General features: G+C 37.0%; 1 protein-coding gene across 3 annotated transcripts in view; it reads right to left on the bottom strand.

Moving 5' to 3' along the window:
* Positions 1-18,644, bottom strand: part of LOC139982262 (uncharacterized) — a 47,225-nt gene that overhangs the window by 13,997 nt on the left and 14,584 nt on the right. For all 3 annotated transcript variants that reach the window (XM_071994941.1, XM_071994939.1, XM_071994940.1), the window contains exons 6-11: positions 13,711-13,830; positions 10,228-10,436; positions 9,183-9,259; positions 8,439-8,494; positions 7,379-7,498; positions 5,844-6,052 (exon numbers count right to left, since the gene is read on the bottom strand). In XM_071994941.1, the coding sequence (XP_071851042.1) occupies positions 5,844-6,052; positions 7,379-7,498; positions 8,439-8,494; positions 9,183-9,259; positions 10,228-10,436; positions 13,711-13,830 (791 nt within the window). The remainder of the gene's footprint in view (positions 1-5,843; positions 6,053-7,378; positions 7,499-8,438; positions 8,495-9,182; positions 9,260-10,227; positions 10,437-13,710; positions 13,831-18,644) is intronic.

Below are 18,644 nucleotides of genomic sequence, written 5' to 3'. Positions count from 1 at the left end.
ACCTCGTGTCTACCCCCACCCACACCCCCACCCCAACCACCAATCGTTAGTTTTTTTTCCTTGAATGCTCATATACGTCACCGTGCTATTGTAGTTTAAAAGACTAATCCCGTCCGTGTAGAATCAAACATTTTATTCTACCTAGCGGAAGAAAATGTTAAAACAGTACATGATGCAAAGATTGGCTCTGTCTTAATGTTTGTTTATCAGTAAGTGAAAGTGCCGGCTTACTTTCAATCATTCCATTAAATTAAAGCAGGGCCGCAGACATCCCCCTTCCCCCGCTGAATTTTCACTTGCAACCCCCCCCCCCCGGGCTGAGAGTTTTCACTTCCAAAAGGAAAGTAGACCTATGATAATGTGGTATATTCTAGGTACGTATAGGAATGGCATACAGAAAGAAATAAACAGGGTTTAGTTTAACCTCTCATCACGTATATATGCACGAACGCGTATGCGATGACCGTGCGTTTTTTTTTTAGTTTCAACTATTCATTAATAGAATAGCAATAAACGTAGAGGTCTCCTAACATCGTAATCGTGTGAACAGTGTAGTAGTCTAATGTGAAACTACGGTTCATAAATATATTGATTACGTCCATGTTTTTTTTATGTAGGCCTATCAGTTTCATTGTTATTTCTGTATCAGTGCTCCAATGTTTTAACTAAGAATATTGAGGCACTGTGAACATACGTATATACAGGGCTATGTTTAAGAGACGAACGAGGGAGGGGGGCGCAACTCCCCAGTCCGCTACACGGTCCACCCACTCAGCTCAGTTGCATTCGTTAACATTTGATAAACTAATTACAACATGCCATCATTTAATCACGAAACCCAGTGTCGTGCGGATGATTTTATTAGGAGGGGGGACCGGGTACGGTGTAAAATGAGAATATTCAGACTGATTTAGGTAGTGACCTAAATGTTTATGACAGGGCCATGTGTGAATTAAATATTTTTTTTATAAGTGAGTGGGTGCTGCGGTAGCATCACTGAAGCTAACTCTCATATATAGTGGTCTAGGATGCCCCCACCTCACCCCCAGAATAAAAACAAAATAAAATAGAAGCCAAATGATGTATTCTGAGGTATGTTTAGACTATAATGTATGTGTATATAAATTAGCTCTAACAGAAGGTTGTGCTAGTAAATTCTATTTGATAAGTTCAAAATGAAAGTAGGTGCATGGACCTTGATATGAGGGCCATAGTGGTATTTTATAATGGAGGGTATGTTGCCCTGGGGTCATTTAAGCCAACGTAGGGCATTGGGGTTCCTACCCGGAAATAAGAATGTTAGACGATAGATAGGGTGTGGTCCCTAGACGCAAAGTCTTGCTACAAGAAATACGCTGTGTGACGTTTAAGAAAAACTGGGGGTGGAAGGGGGTGGGGACCAGTACTAGAAGTCCTATTCTTTCCTGGCAGCATACAAAAATCCACCGACTGAACCATATTCCACCAATTTATTAAGATCGTTTTCGATATAAAAATAGGCCTAATGAAATCGTTTAAGATGTTGGTAGCTAGTATCGTTTTCTTCCAAACATCGTGTTGCTAACATTATAATAAAATATGTAGAGACAGATTTAGTACTTGTCAAAATGACCTTCAGAACAACAGATCATTGACGTATCCAGATACCGAGGCTGCAGTCGTTTAGACACGTGACGCATTACCGCGCGATTGACAGGTCATGTATAAAGAATACAATGAGCTTGATATACAGTGTACATCATTATATTAAGAAAGATTATAGTGAAAGAAAAATCATCATCATTAGTTGGTCTGTACACAGATGTCATTTGTCAGATATACACATTGTGTGTAGAAACAGCGTGATCACTGTAAGGTAATATAATAGTAGCATATTGACTCCTAACAATGGATACACTTTTCAGAGTATGGTGAGGCAGTCGTATCTGGATGAAATTAATGTGTTCGTGTATTAGAGAGAGAAAGACCTAGAATACTGTAGGTCACAGCTAATAGACTTTGCTCTTTAAATTTTGTTTTGCTTTTCTCACTACAGACGCACGTCGGGGCAGGGCATGGGCGGGTGGGGGGGGGGGTGGTTAGATGGTAAAAGATGAATACAAATAAAAAGTTTGAACTATAAGGGACAATCACAATACTGAAATATACTTCCTTATGGTAACGAAGATCAAATACATAAGTAATGAAATGAGATGATATAAAGAAATGACGTAGAAGAAATGTTAAGATACCAGCGGGAAGGGGGTCAACCACAAGTGAAACATGATAGGGTTAGAGTAAGGTGGGGAGTGGGCTGTGGAAATTGCTTATATTGCAAAAGGAAAGAAGGGAGTAAAGGAAGTAATGTATTACAGGGTCTAGTGGGGGTAGTTACGGGGTGGAGGGCATTCATAGGCGTAGGAGCCTCATTTGAATTAAGGGGGGGGGGCTGTAACGACTTGCCCGAAAAATATAATCAAATTTTTTTCGCGCGTTCCGCGCGCGCTCCACATGTTAATGTGCATATCATATACCGGTACGCATTCATCAGTTATTACATCACCTGCCAATAACATAAAATCATTTTCCGTCTTATAACCCTTCCATATTTGTTATAATTATTGGGGAAGTCTTTACAACGACGACGACGACGACGACGACGATGATGATAAAAGTTTAACCATTGAAAAACGCATTGCAAATTCTTCTTCTTTCAGTAGGTGCCAGTGGCGGAGCTTAGGGGTATTGGTCAGGGGGGAGAGAATGGTCTGTAGGGGTGCTTTCGACATTATCAGCATATTGCCCAAATTTTCACCAAAAAAAAAATTGAAAAACACTGCAAATTATTATTCTTTCAGTAGGTGCCCGAAAAAGTTCTCAGCATATATTGCCCGAATTTTCATCAAAAAATTGAAAAACACATTACAAATTATTATTCTTTCAGTAGATGCCCGAAAAATTTTCAGCATATTGCCGAATTTTCACCCCCCAAAAAATGAAAAACACTGCAAATTATTATTCTTCCAGTAGGTGCCCGAAAAATTCTCAGCATATTGCCCGAATTTTCGCCAAAAAATTTGGTTGCCCCCCGCCTCCTACCCCTATGGTGGAGGGATCAATGTTAGGTGCGGTAGATGTGTTCGTGTTATTTTAACAGATTGAGATTAAAACAGGTCTGAAAGATGAAGTAATGTTTCCTTTTTTGCTATGTTGTACTTGGTTACAAGGACTTGGGTCCGTTGTTATTACTTGTGTTGGAGGGACTAATAGAACTATGCTAGTTAATATGCAAATATTTATTTCCGTCTTTAATAAATAATTTATTGTCAAATCTAAAACTATTATGGAACTTGAATGATTTTTTTTAAGACTTTATCGGCCCAATATTGGACAAATTACTAGTATGCTATTTATGAACAATTCCCCGAATTCCATAATGTCCAAGTTTGTTAAGTATAAACAATGGTCAATGAACCATCAAATAATTGTTTTTCATGATCTAGTGATGTAGTGATGTTTTATATGTATATTATAATAGATATAGACCGTCCAGGCCTGCAACCTTACAGACTCTCAGAAAGGAGATGGTACTTGCCACTTGAAAAAAAGAAGTTATCCAGCCCATTTTTCAAACCATCCCCATTATTAATATCCATGAAAGCCCATTACACTGTCAAATTACACTGTCCATAACTCCTGAAATTAGTTAGTTTCTCAGGGGACTTTCCCTAGTTCTTAACTAGTATATTAATTCAACATTTACTAAGATTAAGTGCATAGTGAAATTATAATAAATATTTTGAGAAATAAATATGTATATTAATTGTTATTTGCTCTTTATTATCCCTATACACTTGTTTCCTTTGGTTTCTTTTCTTATTAATTGCATACATACCCTCATCTTTTCTCTCTATCCTTTCTTCAACAATTATTAATTTCAAAAAAGGACGGAAAAAAAAATGTAATACTTAAAAAAAATGTTCTTCACAGAATCAAATCAACATCAGGAAGGCCTCCCAACGATTTAAAACCAGACAGTGTCTAGACGTGACGTATCTATTGCAATCCCCAGGTACTTGTTTGTCAGTAAATTCCAGGTGTTTTTATAAAAGACGCGCGGGCTGTTACATTGAATACAACTTCTTTTCATTGGAAGGCGCGCGCGTCTACTCCAATGAATACAACTTCTTTTCACTGTATTGTTCAAGTATTTGATTGACAGGTGTCGAACAAAAGAAAATGTTAAACTATTGAACTTGTCAGTACAGTCAGTGTACATCGTTAGCACGAACAAATAATGATGAAATAAGTTCAATAGACTTTTGCGATAAAACAAAATGTTTACTGAGTAGAAAAGAGTGGAAAATTGTTAACGTACAAATGTATGATATAAATGTGTACAGTATTGGGTATATATGACAGGTTAGATTATTTGGACACAACGTAGCTTTTTGGTTCCCGCGGGGCGGGTCAAGTAAGCAGCACACACCATGTAGAGTATATAGAGATAATATAAGGGTTATTGGCCTTGTAGGTTTGGGAGGGAGGGTGGTGGGTTGGGGAGGGAGGGTGGGGGTTGTTTGGTAGGGGACAGGAAAATACTGCGATGTTAGTAAGGATCTACATTAAAATCTTAGAGATTATTCTTTACACAGATGTACTGTGTTTGTTTATAAAATAATATATACCTGATTTTGAGTGTTATTTACATATAGACTGTTTGATTGGTCTCTACTGTGTGGGGATTGACTGTAATGTTAGTTGGGCTAACAATATGCATATATCAAGAGTTGTCTGTCATGGCGGAAGGGAGGGAGCAAAGGGTTGGAGTGGAGGAGGTGACGACAGGCTGATCAGAAGAGACGGACAATAGTAGTATGACAGGAGACCTTGCTGAGTGTGTGTGTGTTGGGGGGGGGGGGGGGGGGTAGTGTGTGTGTGGGGGTAGTGTGTGCGGGGGTAGTATGTGTGGGGCGTAGTGTGTGGGGGGAGTGTGCATGGGGGGTAGATAAGTTTCCAAGTGTTTAAACATAGCTTAACGAAATTGGTAAGTGGTATAGCATAGTTTGGTTTAGGGGGAGTGGGGGAAAGGGTGGATTAGGGAAATCTTAGGGTAGTATAGTTGAGAGAGGTGCCGTATTAATAGATGAGGCCAATTACGATATGTTTAATATAGATCACTGTCTTGTTTTTACTTTAAAATAAATGTGCGATAATAAACAATTAATTTATAAAATTATTCAAGAAAATTTCCTCCTTTTCAAGAGGAAAATATTGAGCATTAGTATAACAAAGTTGACTTTTTTTCGTTCCAGCCTATTTCCTTAAAAAAAAAAAAAAAAAAAAATTTAATTCATCAAGTTTGTGTTTATTTATTTTATTTTTTATTTTATTTAGGCAAAACGTCGTTTTACATACTCAAAGATGATGGTTACTTAAATGATTTATTCCTCATATCTAGGTGTAGTTAAATCCTTATTTGTTATTGTTTCAATGAGATATATTGTTTATTTTTTTACATATAAGCTAGGGACTCCTATCTCTTTATTTCAATGCATTTCATGTTTTTTTTTATTTATTGTTTAAGTTTAATTGTTTCTGTCTCATGTTGTCTCTATTTTACTCCCCCATTAATCATATTCCTCACCTGATGACTGTTCTTTCATTGTTAGTTTATTTCTTTATTCAATTTACTATTTATTTGTTTTCTTTTAGTTCTACATTTACATACACCTATCAATAAACCTTCAATAAATATTAAATATTTACTATATAAATAATTCCTATCTTGTTTACATCATTAATATTTATTAGTGTTTTCATTAATTACTAATATTATTTACATACTTATTAATTATACTTACACCAGTAGCTTGAATCTTTGAGAGTGTTGTACATAGTTTAATATTCCATTAACTTCATGTTCATTCATTTCTCTCCCTTTCTCTGTCTGTATGCTCATCTTCTCTATTGATGTTATGATTGGTAGAGAGAGACCAGAGGAGAGGATAATGTTCCCATCTTCATCAATCTTACTAAAGGACAAGCCTAGATCCACCTGGATTATGGGAATCTGAAGACAGGAAAATAATAAATAGAATTAATATCATCATGTTTGTTTACAGGATAAATACTTGAAAATAATAACATTATTAATATAGGAATATTAACTTTATTGTTGTTTTAATTTAATATTAATAAAAAAATATTTTGTTTATTTTAATCATATTTTGTTAATTATTTAACAATTAGTGGTTTGAATTTGTAAAAAAGAGTAAATTTTATTCGTAAAAGTGTGTTTTTTCTTCGCTTTATCTTTGTTTTCATTTCAAGATGTTAAAGGGTAAACAAGAGGGTTAGGTTTATTACAGAGATCAGTCATTGTTATTTTATAGAATGAGTTAAAGGTGTGTAAGAGGGGTGAGGGATGGACGGACCAAGGGATGTCAGTGGTGTAGGGAGGGGTGTGTTACGGTAAGGAAGGGTGTGTTAAGGTAAAGTGATATTTGGTTGGGGTATTAGGAGGGTGTCTTGGTGCAAGAGAGGGCATGGATATGTTTTACCCTTGTGAATGTTATGATGTTATTGTCAAAGCGTGTGCAAGGGGTGAGAGATAAATGGACCAATGAGTGTCATACTGGGTAGGGATGGGTGTGAGTGGTTAAGGAGGGGTGTTTGAGGGTGGGGGAGCATGCAGACTACTTACACATTTTAAATGTAAGATGTGTTTGAGGGGGATGAGGGGGGGGGAGGTTGTTTGAGACAGAACTAATATGTTCCAAATTAGTTTACTTTTAATATAATTTATTTAATTTGTGAAAGGAAGATCTGATTGAGGTGGGATTGGTTCTTTAGTGAACTGTTAAATTATTTATACATTTTATATTTAATTATCAGTTTGTTATTGAGGCATTCTACTACTTTCCATTTCTGTTTTTATTTAAAGTTACAAAAGCAACATATTCGGCCGAGTCCGTAAAACAGGAAACAATTCATTGACTCTTTCTTTCTTAAATTATTATTTTATACTTCACTTTCTGGGAAGATTTTGAACGAAAAAATTAATTAAGGTAAGATAAACAGGAACTATTGCTGAATAAAAACCTTGGAAAAGAATTTAATAATGATTATTTTTATTGTTTATTATCCTACACACTATATCCAGTAGTTTATTATTTTATTTATATTTATTACTTGTATTTACGATTCTGTCTTATCTAGAGCATAAAAATATTTATCAAGTTTAACCTGTATTTCCTTGTTCTAATTTAAACAGTTTACTAATTAATAATTATTTAAAGAGATCTAACCTCTTATTAAGACATTCAACGATTGTATATAATTTAAACTTGTCTTAATTGATGTATTTATTCAATATATCCCTTTATGTTTTACTTACGTCATGATTGGATGCTTCCACCAGGAGCTCTATGACTGACCTCTGTACAGACTCACTGGTGTCTCTGTTGATGAGCAAACCACCTGAACACATCTCTGTAATAGTCTGGATGTCATCAGGCTATTGAAATAAAGAAATAGTAATTATTTAATAGAATAGAATTAATGTTAAATTAAGGCGTTAAGGAAACAATGTAATGTGGTTTTAGTGGCGTAGATTAATAAATTTAATTAAATCAGCAGATACTTGAAATGAAGTTTAAAATTAGTAAAAGTTTACTGTTGAAATGTGTATGTTTGACTTCCTGCACAGTGAAGCTCTCACACTAGGTTTAATTGGTTTGAAGAATATTATTTTAAATATGTTAAATTTAATGAATGCATCTAGAAAGGTAAGATTATGTGAAATCATAATCTTAATTATGTTGAGAAAAAGTAGAGTTAAAACATTTTCCACGGAGGAAAAAAAAAGAAGTTTTCTAATAAAATGCATTTGGAAAAATCTCCTAAATTCAGAGGATAATAACAGTCGAGTGATTTTTCTAATTTAATCAGATTAAAAGAACAAAAAACAGCAAAACAAATGAGGATTTCAAAGAACACGCGACATGATGACTTTACACGACTTTGACCAAGATACATTTCCTGGAATAATGAAATTAATCAGATCCAAATAAATGTATCTAGAGTTAAGAGCAAGATATTGAGAATTAGGAATGTGGAATATTGTTTTCTTTCTGTAAGAATCATATCGTCTGTCACCGGAATATTCCACAACGGGAGACATATGTTTATAACTCTCAGGGATGCTGGCTTTTTATGATTATATTTGAAAATTGATCAACTCTTCTACCCTTTTTATATTCCATACCGGGAATTAATATATGTTTATAACTCTCAAGGATACTGGCTTTTTATGATTATGTTTTGAAAAATGATCGACCCCTCAAACACGTCACTGTTCTGCATGTTACTAATAATAACAGTATCACAAGGAAATGTGAAAGAAACTTACATCATTAATGATTATAAATTACTAACAAATACCAAATATTACAAACCTTCCTCCATTGACCAGATATCAGATCAAGGTAACGAGCTTCATTCGATGATATGACTGTAAAAATAGATGTAATAATAAAATCAATAAGTTATCATAGATATAAATGACATATTTTAAACAATACTTAAGATTCCATATAATTTTTTTTTTCACATACTTATAATGTTAACAGTCAGAGGTAATGTACCTGTACTAGAGGGGTCAAATATCAGTAAACTGAACCATTGAAATGTTCTCTCTACTAATTAATTAGTAATTAAGTACTATAAATTAACAGTCACTAGTAATCCAACCAATAATTATAATCTCTTCGTTGCCTAATACTTCTGGCTTACTTCACAGTCATTATTTTATAGGATAACAATAATTTATTAAGTAACTCAAAACATTAACTCTCTTAGATATTATTTTAATATATATAGGGACTTGATAAAAAGCTGCTTAAATCAGCTCAAGGAACACCACATAAGGAGGAACTTTTAGGAAGTCCAACTCCTACACCCCCCTTCCACCCTACCCCCACACAGAACTAGTCTGTTTGTTGTATGCAAGATCTACCACTGGATCCCCATTCTAGATTCATTATTACCAACAAATATCTCATTATACTAGTCCTCCCCCCCCCCACACCCCCAATCCTCCTCTACCACACTTCCCTCTCTTGTCACAAATCTGTGAAACATTGCAATAAAAGCAATCTACTTGGTCAATAGTTCTTTTAATTCTTATGTAAACACAGTACCTTTTATATTCCTTGATCTTGATTCTTCTGGTATGATGTCTGGATTGATCGATGACGGCAGTTTACAGTTGTAAAGCCTTCAAAGGTAAAGAAAGCAGGGAAAGTAAATATTTAAATATTGAATGCATATCTGATGTCATTACATTAATAAATAACATGGAGGTCAATGAATTTGCCTGTTGACAAGGTACAGGTATTTGCAACTAGTTACGATGGCCAAATAACCCTTCCACCACCCCTCATTTGGCCCTCCCATTAACATTCGCTGATTTGCTATTTTTAACTATTTACAGTATATGTATTAATTAAAGTTGCAACTCTTGCAAATATTCTTAAGCTTATTACAAATAATAGTATTTGAAAATAAACAATACTTTTTTCGTTTGCCAAAAACTTGATAATGTTCCCATGTTTCGTTTTAGATTTTTAAGTAATAATTTATCTTAATTTTTTTTCTTGTAGTTTTAGTTTGTTTGTAGTTCTAAAGTTATTTGTTGTTCCTATTATACTAAAAATCCCCCCCCCCCTTCACCCCACCAAAATCACCATGTTTCATCCTAACGTGTGGAAAAGCCTAACGTGCTGTACACTACACAATCAGTAATGAAATGTGATGTTAACACATTTCCTAGCTTAAAGATAAGTCAAAGTATTGCAACTTTTCAAACCGCACGTCTCAACACAAGACTTGTACATTTAAACTAAAATAAAAATATCACTGCACGAAACCTAATCTTATTCCCTCCTATATACCCCATACGTTCACCCTCTGACTAACCCTTCTCCCCCTCTTACCCACATATTATCAGCCAAGGCCTGTCACGATGTTTCCCAGCTTAAAAATAATTCTATATATTGCAACTTTTCAAACCGCACCTCTCAACACAAGCCTTTTTAACTTTAACTAAAATTAAAAAATATCACTGCACAATATCATTACTTTATCCCATCCTATGTACCCCATACGTTTACCCTCTGACTAACCCCCCCCCCCTTCTTACCCACATATTATCAGCCAAGGCCTGTCACGATGTTTTCTCCTTACCATAGTTCCTTGAACCTTGGTGACTTAAGTCCATAATTAATTAATCCGATCACTTCTTCCTCTGTAAATTCTTGATTCTGTCTTCCTTCATTGATGGTTATCTTCTCTACTGATGATAGGCTTGATAAACTAAGACCGGACTCAAGTCTGATATCTTTACCCTCAAATCCACTGAAGGACCATTGTAGGCGTAGATTAGATATTGGAATCTGAAGAATAGGAAAGAAAGATCACAGTTAACTTATCTTATAGTTTATCCATGATGGATAAATACACATGACGGATATCCAACGTATATGAAATAGAACACAAAATGCTTAAAAAAGCTATACAATTAATCATTAATTTTAAGAAAGAATTGTCTGTGATTTGTTATTATTTCAATATTCATAATATTAGGAACTTTATTGCATTTAGGCCTACATTATTAATAATAAAAAGAAGAGTGGTGACTTTTTCAAACTTGCTTGCCAAGAATACCAATGAAAAAAAAGCATGATATAATGATGCTTTTATTAAAATAAAATTCGTAAGATGATGAAATTTAGATGAAAATAAAAAGCAATATCATAAATATTTATATTTGGTCTGTAATATTATATTTAGCACATACATTACTATTTCTGTAGTTTTCATAATGTATGCTATTGCTTTATTCCTGTAAGTCAGTGCATTAATTTCTACAGCCTACACTAGCAGAGACTCGACAACGTTCCTGCCGTGAGTGACCCACGTCAAATGAGTTTCCTTCCCGAAGATACAGCACATCTCGATACGTTTATTTATCGCATAGGCCTATACCCTACTTGTAATCAATTTCGTAATAATAAAGATAAAATAATTTCCAATCATTGTTAAGACACAAATATTACATAGGGCTATATTAATTTCGTGGCGTACATATGTTAAACTTTCCACTCTCCAGCCGACCGACAAACCAGTAGCGAAGCCAGATAGCCGGCCCGGTTTAAAATAACCTAGCTTAAGCCTAAACAGTATGAACGAAGCCACCGTCATATCTTATTATAATGTAATTGTATAGACTCATTTGAGTTTAACTTTCCTATTCAATTTTGCCCATCCCCAGTTTTGATACTGTTTACCTTTTGATATCTTACTTTTGGCATACTGTTACTGTTAGCCTAGGTCTAGCCTAGATAAGTAATAAACAACCATCCTTACTGCTACCAAGTTTACCTCATTTGTCTATTTAGGCCCACACTCCACAGTATATAATTTATTTAGTATAAAGTTGGAAACTAATTTTATGACTGATACAATAATTAAATTAAATTTAAAAGTCTGGCGGAGGATATACATTGCTATATTCTAAGTTCATACTTTTCCCGGTAAGAGAATCTTATACTAGCCGTAGCTAACGGTTAAAGTCTAACGTTACATTACGAAGGCTAACACGTTGATAATGAAACTCTTCACACCCTGAATTTAACGCGGCACTGTCCGGTATCATGTGACGTGTTTAAGACGAAGCCTAGGCTTACCCGTGTGAAATGTATTAGATCGCAAACCTGTTGCTTCTTTTTATTTTCCCTAAAAATCGTTATTTGTTATACCTTCATTTTTTTTTTTTACAACTAACGTTAGGCTACCACGTCAACCAATAGGCCTAGGCCTAAGTAATATATAACGCCAATAATGAGTAACGCTGACGGTGCAAACTGGTCACTAATACATATGCAACGGTCTCAAATAACACATAAATAAAAAAAAAAATGATAATCTATTTTGATGAGATTGATACATAGCCTACTATTATTTTGTTCGGCTAGACGTTGTCTAACTTGAACACATTAAAGGAAGTTTACGGGCAACATATGACCGGATGTATATGTTTGAGTATAGGCCTTAATTGTTCTTTTGTGCGTTCAACAAGCTCATTGTTTGGATCTAATTTCTGGTTTGTCATCTATCTGTTTCATGTAATTTCTACTCTGCTGACGTTTCTATTTTGGTTTACTTCTTTAGGCTTCAATTTCAAGAAGAGCAAACGTAACCTAAGTAATACCAAAGTAGGGCCTAGCCTAGGCCTAGGCTAAAACATTCATTTCAGGCAGGCAATTAAGGTTACATAAAGAAGTAATTCCTTTGACATTCATGCAACGACAAATGTTACAGAAAAGACAAAATCTCTCAAGCATGCCTAGGATTATAATTGTTCACCTTAAATAGGCCTATAATTACCGTAAGTCGATATAATAACAGCAGCAAACCATACGCGGTGTAAGTCCATTGGCAGCCATACGGTATAATGATAAACATGTATGTGTACGTGTAACTAGTAACGAACTGAATCTCCACACAGAGAGTACGTAATTTTAAGGTCACCCGCCCTGCGGGAATCTATACGTACGTCTACGTGCGCAGATGATCAACGTTCACTGTGCGGCTTTGTTTACATTTGAGAACAGGTGTTTTGTTGTTTGAGTGTACTCGTGAAAGGAAGCTTCCAAATATGTTAAATTGTTTAGGCTTTTGCTATTCTTCTTCAAACGTTCCTTCTACTGTACCAAATTACATGAAACTTGTGTACATTATTTAATAAGCCAATATTAGTTGGACAAACCAAATAAATGTCCTGTTTAATCCAAAAATAAAGAAGAAAAATGGCACTTTCGTAAATATGCATATTCAATTTGAAATCGACTGGTTGTGCAGGATAGAGGGCGCACTTCCTAAACAAATGCTACAGGGGTCGAGGGTGTTGGGTCAAGACTAGAGATATAGGAACGACTACCTTGATGATAGATTTATATTTTCCTCTCGGTCTGCAGGGTTTCAACTCTTTTTCTAATTATAGCTATTTTAAAAACGTTTGGAGACAAATGATCGGTCCCCTATCGTGTTTGTTTCATAGTCTACCATACATTATTGACAGTGTTATCATTTAGGTTAATGCCAATATTTCTAAAGCCCGGGTGCACATCTGCGCGATTCAACACGCGATTCAACTCGCAATACAATTGAAGGTTGAATCGCGTAGTTAGACACGGGTATCAACTTGTTGCGCAATAAAAGTTGCGCCGTCGATTTGCAATAGAGCAATGTCCTAATCAGCGCAACTTTTAGAAGCAACTTTTCTGATTCGCGTGATTTTAGTTGCGAGTTGAACCGCGTGTTGAATCGCGCAGATGTGACCCGGGCTTTAGGCAAATGATGACGTCACTCTGTCTTATCAAGGTGTTTATTCTTTGTTTGTCGTGGGGAGTTAACTCGTAAAAACAGTTATACTCTGGGCTGAGTATAACGGGAAATCTGATTACCTTTTTTTTAATCAATACCTACTCAGACACTGACACTTGGTGAATAAATAACATTTCATCATCTCGGTCAGATTAGTTGTCTTAGATGAAGTATAATATCCGTTGCTTGTAATGGACACGTGATAATGCAATGTACCGTTATAAGAATGGTAACTTGAAGTAGCAATATTTCTATGGCTGTGTTAAAATATAATCGACTTACGTTGTGACTTGATGCAATTTCAAGAAGCAATATCGTAGACATCTGGAGTGGTTTAGAATCAGTTTTCCTTAGATACACAATACTCGAACACAGAACTCGTAAACTCTTTTGACCCTTGGTCTGGAAATAAAAATAGAAGCGTCTTGAAATGAACATAGAAAGAACTTCAGGTTATAATATTTTAAAATTGCTCCCCTTGAGTATCACAATTTCACATAATATTAACGGTAGATGAAATCTGTCAGGGGAACTGATCATCCCCCATCCTGACAATATTGTATGATTCAAGGAACTTAAAATAACGCTTTGACTTTCGACTTTTCGTAACACCATATATACTGCATATAGACTGCAAATCTAATGTCCGTTCTGTGTAGGAATCCAGTGGGAGGGAGATACCCTCCCCTTGTATTCAAAACGGTGCTACCAGTCACAGACCTCAATTTTAATTAATAATTGCATCGATATGACTCTTATTGGCATCATATAGGTTCTATACCCTCTGAAGTTTTAGAGATGTAGAGGGATAGAGAACAGGGAAAGGGACAATTAATTATGTTACTATAATCGTTTTGTGGGAGAGTCTAACGGGAGAGGTGTCCCCTCTTCCTGTCAGAAAATGATATTTTAGGATAGATGGCTTAGATGCACACATTTGATGTCATTATTTTTTATATGGATATGGTATAGGGTAGTCTCTGATTGGTCAAGGCGTCAACACAGTGTATGTACGGAAGCGAGTCTCTAGGAGGGTTATTTCCGGGGTAAAAGGTTTTGTGCATTTTGGGTCGATTAGGTGCGTAACGAGAAACTGTACGATAGCTCGCACGGCGTGTGACAGAAGTACCATCGGCATTTCTTATTAAGTCAAAAGAGATGTATATGTTTTGATAGCCTGCGGATTGCCCGTGACCTGTGCAGGGCCTGTGACCTGTGCAGGGCCCGTGACCTGTGCAGTCCTCGACCCGTGCGCTGCGCGACACATGTGTAGTGCCCGACACCTGCGCTGCCCAATACCTGTGTAGTGCCCGAGACATGTGCAGTGCCCAAGACCTGTGTTGCGCGACTGTTGGGCTGCTACAGTCGTGGATGGTGCCCGTCCCTATCGCGGCTATGTGTTTCATATGTACAGTGTATAATACAGGGTAAAGAACGAGTTGAGAACTACATGTCTATTAAACCTTACACTTTCGATATCTGCTGTCCGGTTCAAAGTCTTTGTGTTGTACCATCCCTAACTTCACAGCCTTTTTGGTTGGTTCCGGAACAGGGAGTTCTTCACACCAGGACGTTAACAGCGTTTCACTATTTTAACTTAAAACAGACTTACATTCGTTAAATCGCAATTTCTGGTGATTCCAATGTTACCCCGGTTCAGAAATGTGTTAGCGTACAGCTACAAATTCCTATTGATATATACGTTTTGTTCCCGTAGGGCAGGGGTTCCCTGTCTGAGGTACGTGAACCCCCAGGGCAGTGGCGTAGCTACGGGGGGCCTGGGGGACGGGGCCCCTATTAAATCGGCTGGGCCCCCCACTGGGAATGGGGTAAAAAAAAATGCAAAAAAAAAAAATTGTAACAAAAAAAAAAAAAAAAAACTCATCAGTGGGATTCACTAATATTTTTTGTTCAATAATTTGGGAAATAGTGTTACACATTTTTCTCGTCTGCATCTGGCAGAATAAGAATAATACAATATCTGTAGTAATCATGAGAATGGTCATGATACAGCATGGCATGGCAATGGTCGATGCGACGGTCGCGACCATACACCACGAACCTCGTGCATGTGCTGCGCGATATCGATATCTACCAATACATGTTATCGGTCATCGATTGGCACAAAAACCCAGATTCTGATGACTGCTGCCTCAAGAAACCCAATAAATGGCCTAATTAGCACCGAGCCACCAATGTGGACCATTACCGCAACATCGATGCGTGTTAGTCTTCCATCCCCTTACTCTAATGCTATTTAAGTCCACATGTGGGCATTTCCTGCAAACCTACCGGTAGCCCACAGGGGTTTTGAGTTGGGAGAAAGGCCTTGGCACCTTGAAACAACACATGATGCCAACCATTGTCGTACGAGGCGGGGGGTGCAGGGGGGCAGACTGCCCCCTAAATTTCCAGAGGACAAGAAATTCGGGCAAAAGTCCTGAAAGATTCGGGCAGCCTAAGTGGAGAAAAAAAAAAAAAAAATATATATATATATATATATATATATATATATATATATATATATATATATATATATATATATAAATATGCAGTAGCTTGCCCGAATCTTTTTCAAATTTTTGCCCGACAAATTCCATGATTTTTTTTTTATTTAGCATCATGATGCCCGAATATTTCGAATATTAAGCGCAGTTCATCTGGGCTACCACGCTTTTTGCACGATCATTTTTTTCCCCTTCTAACTAGTCAATTGTATACCTGGACCAAGGGCAGCGGAACCGGGGGGAAGAAGGGGGCACGTGCCCCTCCCCCACTTTTGCTCACGTTAGAAATGTGCCTTTTTTCTACATAAAAATAGAGGTGCCTCAAGTTAGCAAGAGGCCAGGGAACCAGAATGAACACTCAGGAAGGGCCGTTTCCGGCCATCTGAGGGGTTTGTAAAACCAAAAATTTTCTAAAAGTACTCTCCGCGCTAACCGATAATGGCGCTCCGCTCAGATAGCCGTGCATACAACTTTGCAAATCCTGGCTAAGCCCGTGACTTTTAACGAATTTCTGTGAGTCAAACTCAAAGCATTTTCGAATGGAAAAAAATTTGTTAAGATATTAACAAGAAAAAAAATCTAATTCGGAAGATTCCTACATTAGCAACTAGCATGATTTCACCTCATTTTGTCTCAAAAGAAAACTTGTTCCTTGTTTCCCAATTTGCGCATTGGATATTGCAGTGCTAGTATGCATATTTTCCTTGAGGGGGGGGGGGGGGAGGGGGATGTTGATGGAGTGATGTGTATACACAAATAAGATAATACAATAAGAGTTATAAAGGGTACTGAATATAACGCTGCATCATTCCAATCGAATTTCTGCAAAGTGCCCTTTGATGTCGGTGCCCCCTCCCCCCAGATTAAAAGTGCTTCCGCCGCCCTTGACCTGGATATCCCCGACATGAGTGTATAAAAGAAACATTTTCTTTTTCATGGATGGTGGGGGGGGGGGGAGTGTCTACAAGCCTAGAAGTACAGGTTTATCGTATTCTTTGTTATATTTTATACTTTTTGTGAGACAAATTGCAGTCTCACCCGACACAGCGACATTATCCCGCCCACGTGTCGTTGAACAATGTATGTTTTTTCTGGAGGTAGCTGAGTACTGTGTTAAAATAATAAATAAGGTAACTAAATATAGCAGCTTAAAAAATATACTGACCCATTTTTCCCCTTCAAAGTGATGTTACCATTTTTTCTTCTAATTTACCAAATTTTTGGGGAAGTGTAAATTTCTAAAACGTGAGATTATAAAATAAAGAATGTTTAGATGCAACTTGCAAGGCCTCAGAAGTGCCGTTTCCGGCAATCTGAGAGAAATTGTGTGCCAAAAATGTTCTTGTTCGCTACGCGCCAACCGACGGTGGCGCTCCGCTTAGATAGTGTCACAGGAACTTTCGGGCACAAAAAGTTCTGCCCACCCCCCCCCCAAACTGAAATGGTCCCGTACGCCTTTGATGTCAACTTCACTCAAGTTAAAAGTCTGGATGAGTTGGCAAGGCCAGTCAGCATGAAAGAGAATTTTTTTTTTTTTTGCATTTCTGTCACCAAAGTTGCACATCTTATTGGTTGCTATTTTGCCTCACAGGTGCCATCTCCTGCGATCTGGGGGGTGCTGAAATCTCAAATTTTCTCTGTACGCTCCGCTCCAACCAAGGTGGCGCTCCGCTCAGATAGTAACCTCCGGCCCCCTCCACAAGAAACAACAGCCCCCCATGGCCCCCACTCAAAAAATCCTAGCTACGCCACTGCCCCCAGGGGGTGCGTGAGTCCATCCTAGGGGTTCGTGAAACGTTTCTGAAAGTTAAAACTAGAGTACTTTTTGTTGAGCTAACATCTGATATGTCATATAATTTAGTAATATAAAAAAATCGTACCTATCGACACACACTTTTCTCATTCCATACGCATATGTTGCAAATAGTATTACCGTACCATGCATGTGGTACTGTACTCTAAACATTAGTTAGTCACGAATGGCAAAAGTCTACTCACAGTGACTAGAGTTAGCTAGTCATTACCAATTCGTTAGTTGCAGACCAATTTGCATGGTCGTTCGACTAACATAAATTAGTCACATAAAGGTGTACGAACTTTTTTGACACACACTATGTAAGCGTGACGAGAATGTTCTTGTCTCCTGTTTGTTTACTTTCTATAACCTTCAGCTTTGACTAATGACGTCATTATTTTACCCAATCATCGTACCGTAGAATACCGTATGCTCAGCTGATCAGAGATCAAAAATTCAGACGACGGCCGGCGATTACATGTATACTGTATGCACGCACGTGGTACGTCGTACGTCGTACATTGCGGCCATTGCCTAACTGCAGATAGAACAGGGCTATCAACAAAATAAGAAGATTGTTAATCATTTAACAAATCGTCAGAAGCAGTTTCAAAATGTCGTCAGTTAAGTAAGTTCAATCACAACTGAAATTCTAATAAATAATAATTGACACAATTGACATAATGTTCAAGTAAGGTTTGACTATCCGCGATATGTTTGCTTGGAAAGTATGGGTAAAATTATAACGTTAGGCCTTAGTAAGCAAAACTGTTGCTAACGCAAGGCCGAAGGTAGGCTAGGAGTTTAGTCTACCTAGTGTAGCCCACAGGCGCTCGTAGAGGTATATTATAGCACTGCTAATCTAGGTTAGTCAAATTGACTAATTAAAATTAGTCCTGCACAGTGCTTCGTAC

This window comes from Apostichopus japonicus, chromosome 16 (assembly GCF_037975245.1).
Source record: "Apostichopus japonicus isolate 1M-3 chromosome 16, ASM3797524v1, whole genome shotgun sequence".
NCBI lineage: Eukaryota > Metazoa > Echinodermata > Holothuroidea > Aspidochirotida > Stichopodidae > Apostichopus > Apostichopus japonicus.
This window is presented reverse-complemented; position numbering and strand designations above follow the sequence as displayed.